The sequence below is a fragment of the Morone saxatilis genome, unplaced genomic scaffold (assembly GCF_004916995.1).
Source record: "Morone saxatilis isolate NCDOM2014 unplaced genomic scaffold, NCSU_SB_2.0 Contig7, whole genome shotgun sequence".
Taxonomy (NCBI): Eukaryota; Metazoa; Chordata; class Actinopteri; family Moronidae; genus Morone; species Morone saxatilis.
This window is the reverse complement of record NW_023340246.1, coordinates 4,114,859-4,119,304: the sequence shown is the minus strand read 5'-3', so window position 1 is coordinate 4,119,304 and position 4,446 is coordinate 4,114,859. Positions and strand designations below refer to the sequence as shown.

General features: G+C 41.5%; 1 protein-coding gene across 1 annotated transcript in view; it reads right to left on the bottom strand.

Annotated features, from left to right (window-relative positions):
* Window positions 1-1,552: 1,552 nt before the first annotated feature.
* Window positions 1,553-4,446, bottom strand: part of elp3 (elongator acetyltransferase complex subunit 3) — an 18,714-nt gene continuing 15,820 nt past the window's right edge. Inside the window, exons 12-15 of the mRNA XM_035678650.1 lie at window positions 3,889-3,954; window positions 3,544-3,771; window positions 3,234-3,315; window positions 1,553-2,498 (exon numbers count right to left, since the gene is read on the bottom strand). Coding sequence (XP_035534543.1) covers window positions 2,407-2,498; window positions 3,234-3,315; window positions 3,544-3,771; window positions 3,889-3,954 — 468 coding nt within the window. The 3' untranslated portion in view covers window positions 1,553-2,406. The remainder of the gene's footprint in view (window positions 2,499-3,233; window positions 3,316-3,543; window positions 3,772-3,888; window positions 3,955-4,446) is intronic.

The following is a 4,446-nucleotide window of genomic DNA, read 5'->3' as shown; positions in this document are numbered from 1 at the left end:
CAAGTTAATGGAATAATATATAATAATGGAATTAGTTTTTTGGGTATTTGGCAAATTTTGACCTGATGATGATGGTGCTAAATGAAAAGTCACCATAGTCAGTAGGCTTGATCCTCTGGGGACCATTAATGTCTGTGTACAAAATGTTACGGCAATCAAGTGAACAGTTGTCGAGATAGACTGACGGACATTGCCATCCCTTAAGCCACGCTGTTAGCTTAGCTTAAAAATATGTAATTTAAGAAAATACCTTGAACTTAATCATTGCTACGCTGACTTATGTACACAACACATTGGCTATGATGGATTACTTTGTCCAGTATCAACATGGATATTGAGAGGAATCATTTTGTGGTAACACCAATATTTTGAGTTTGCAACTCAAATATTAACATTTATTTTTACTGTATGTGTATCTGACATAAAAATGCCGACTACTGGGGATATCTGGCATCCACAATAAAGTTTCAGTATCAGCCTTTTTAAACCTACTGCCCCTACAAGGAACTTCCATTTTGTGTTCATTCTGGCAGTAGTGTTTCCACCTCATTTCATTAATTTCAAGGGGAATCCAACCCAGTGGCAGGCATTGAGAATAACTATGTAGAACTATGTATGTGGTCTTGTTTGTTTCTGTAGGTCATACAGAGGCATCAGTATTGAATTGAGACTGTTTCATAACCAGTTACAATCTCCCTGTAGTACCCTTAAGGAGTGTAAACCAGGACTGAGCCATCATTTTCAACAATGAACTGACATCAGGTAATGCATACACTTGGGGAATATACAGCATCGACACTACCCAGATCCTTTTTCTCTTCTTTTACTCAGGTAATTGTTGTAGACGGGTCCTGCAACCTTCACTTCAGTAGAGTTTAACTGAACCTGCTACACTTCTGCTCATGTCGCAGTGAAGATTAGACCAGACTCTGCCTCCTCCACAGCACAAATCAGCTCGGCACAGACTCAGCGAGTGTGAGCGGAGGGAAAAGTCCTCTCAGATTTCACAACTGATAGCAGGAGTGAGCAAGCGTGGAGAGAAAGCCTGAGTGTGGCCTATTCCTCAATGCGTCAGGGACTGCAACACCAACACACAGCACAGCAGTCACGACTCAGGGGCCGCATCCAGGAAATTACGCATGGCCGTTCAGCTTCAATCGCCCTGTGCAGTTGGAATCTATATGAGACATAGGTCGCCGCATGAGCCTTTCGCGCTTTATTGCTAGCTATTTCTCAAATGACAAACCCTTTCCAGTAACAGTGTGGCTGAACACGGCATTCGGTCAATGTTCAATAGACAGGTAACTGATGGAGATGTAATTGGAAAGGCTGTGTCAAATGAGCCAGTAAAACACTCTCATAGGGCAATCATCAGGGGTCTCCTGCTAGGGCTGGCACCCTTGACACTGGGGAATACATTATAGGAGCCACTCTATACGACGTGACCTTTCTTTTGGAGGCTAAAACCTTTTGGCTATCCTGTCATTTAGGTTTAATTATTGAAATGTCTTGCAAAGATTTCCGCAGCATCAAGAACTCTCAAAGCGGGACATAAAACACAAATATACTTTATTCTTTGGGGGGGAAAAAATGCTCAAGTGATGTGTTCAACATCTGGAATTTACCAGAATACATAGACCAAGAATGCATGACAGAGAAACAAGAAATAGGATTAACTGTGGGGCTTTAAAAAGCAATTTATGTAACACTAATATTCAATTTCCTGCCCTATAAATCAAAATTCAGCAATTACACAACGGCTGCCCAGCAAGGACAGCTCCCACTGTTCATTCATCCACTGGCAACCATTAATGAACGCTTGACTCGTAATGGGTTTTCTGTTTAATTACAACATAAACATGATTAACTCGAACCGTGATGCTAAACAGGTTTCTTCTCACCCCAGACGCAAACACGCGCAAATGATCTAAAAGGATATCTAGACATTCTTTACCAGACTCATGTAACACTTGAGTAAGATTAAAACTGTCTCAGCAGGATTGTTCTGGTCAGACTGGATCAGAACTGCTCACTGAAACAGAGTTCACTGGCAAGGCACTGGTGCTAACCAAAATACCAACATGTGTGTGTGTTTCAGTACCTGTATAGGGAAAGGAGCGGACTAAACCTTTCTTTGTATCTCAAATTCAACCCAAAACCTCATCCACAAGACGCTCTGGCTTCATTCCAAATATCTTTACTTTATTCCTCACACCCTCTCACAGTCTCCTTATCTACACAAAGCGGAGGAGATGCAACAGCATTGCCTGGTGTGCACCAGATAAAAAGCAAACTGTTTCACAACACACGCTGCGGAAACTGCGTCCAGAGAACATTGTCTTGATAAATAAAAGAATGTGTGCGTGTGTAAGTGCGTCTGTATCCAGATAAAAACATCGTCCAGGTTCAGTCCATTCCGGGTCCATATAGGTTCTTCACCATATAAGGTCCCTCCAACTCGTAACCCATCTTCCTGTAGTAGTTCCTGGTTCCTACACCTGCAAAACACACCAGAGAAGACAACTGTAAAACTGTTGCTAATGATCCTTGTGGTGACTTCCTTTCACCTGCAACTACGATGATATTGAACACACAAATGGCACAATGGCGTTATATATGATATGATGTGACCATTTAAAATGTGAGATACAGTATAATTATGACTGAAATAGCGTATATTTAGGCAATGATATCTGATATCTAAACTGCTTGACCAAACTATTTTTTTTATTACTTGCTTCTATCATCATTGTACTAATTAACTGTTTAAAATCAAAACAAATCTACCTCTAGCTGCAGATTTGTGTTACTCTGCACCATCCAGACAACAATATGATTTGCTGAAGAAGCTCTCTTGATTCGTTGAACTGTAGTTGTCATGTGCCACTGTGATTGGCTCAGCTGTTTCACAGCGATGAGACCAGTAATGTGACTGGCTGAGAGTGTATTTAATAAAGAACCCCACTGTTGGACAGGCTCTTTAAGTGACTTTAGAACACAACATTGTTGAAAATAAACCTCAAATATTCTGTTCACGTTGGTAGAATGCTTACGTTACATTTATTAATACTTAAAATTCACAAACCCTATTAAAAATGTTTAAACTTGCAGTATGTTTACTTCCCGATGACATTGCTGTGTTTCTACTGACCTAATACAGTCATGATATGGCTTTGTATAGTTTGTATTTGGATGTCCAAGGAGTGGATAAATGATGCTGTTTAGTTTCTCACCTGAGATAACAGCCAGTTTACTAGAGCCGTGTTCATCTCTGGCAATTCTCTCGGCCTCCTCCATCAGCATCATACCAAAACCCTGAACAAGGAGGAGGGAAAGGAACACATAAACAGAGTTAGTATGAAAAGTCATTTTCTCAAAGCACTTTTAGCTACCTTCCCTTATTTTGACTTATTAATCTCAGTGTTACACTTTTCTAATGTCATATAGGCCAAAGAAAGTACAGGCCAGGACTGATGTCTTACAGTGTCTGATTCACAGCTGGTAAAGGAATCAAGCTGTATGTGTGTGAGAAAGCATGACCACCTGATGCTGGAATTTGCTGGGGTCTCGGCTGCTGACGGGTACAACGCTGCCGTAAACGTGCAGCTCGCGGATGATGGACGTGCCTCCTTTCAGCTCCGGACGGAAGGACTGCGGGGAGCAGCGACGCAGACGCAACAGGCCAATTAGGATGTCCTGCTCTGGGTCCTCGTAGGAGAGGAAGGTCTCCCAGCCGCCGTTAGCCACGTAGTCCCTCCGCACCAGCTCCACCTGAGCACACAGCCGTTTTTGTTATTGTTTTTGGTTTGGTTGTATTAAAAAAAAAAAAAACGCTAAATTGATTTAATTATTTTTAAATAATCAGTGTCTTAAACTGCTGTCCATTACCTGGTATGGTCTGACTTTGTGGTGGATCTCCTGAATGCCCACTTCTCTGGTTCTTACATCTCGACACTGCACACAAAGAAACATTCAGTTTTAAAACCAGTTTAGAAAGAAACTCAAAATCTTGGGACCTCCTAAGGGATCTAATGTTTACACCAATTTGAAGGCTGTTGTCGAGCTTACTGTATTGGTTAAATACGTTTAATAGTTATAATCCTTCCCGATTTTCAAGAATCCTAACCCCATTTTTAATACAGTTTATGGTTGCCACTACGTTCTGTAAATACATCTCAATATAGTAGTTTTCATGGTTAGTAGCGGGGTCTGCCATTCTTACATGCACAAGGGATTCACAGGAAATGATGCAGCATGTAATCCAGCATTACTGTTCTTAGTTTTGGAACATTCAAGAGCAGCCACAGTGAGATGTCAGGCTGCACACCTCCAACACCTCAGCAAGGTAACCGCTGTGCTGTTGTGTGGTAATATACGGCCGCTGCGTACGGTTGCTCATGGCATGATGACCTTTTTTATTAAAACAATGTGAGTTTGTTTGGCTGC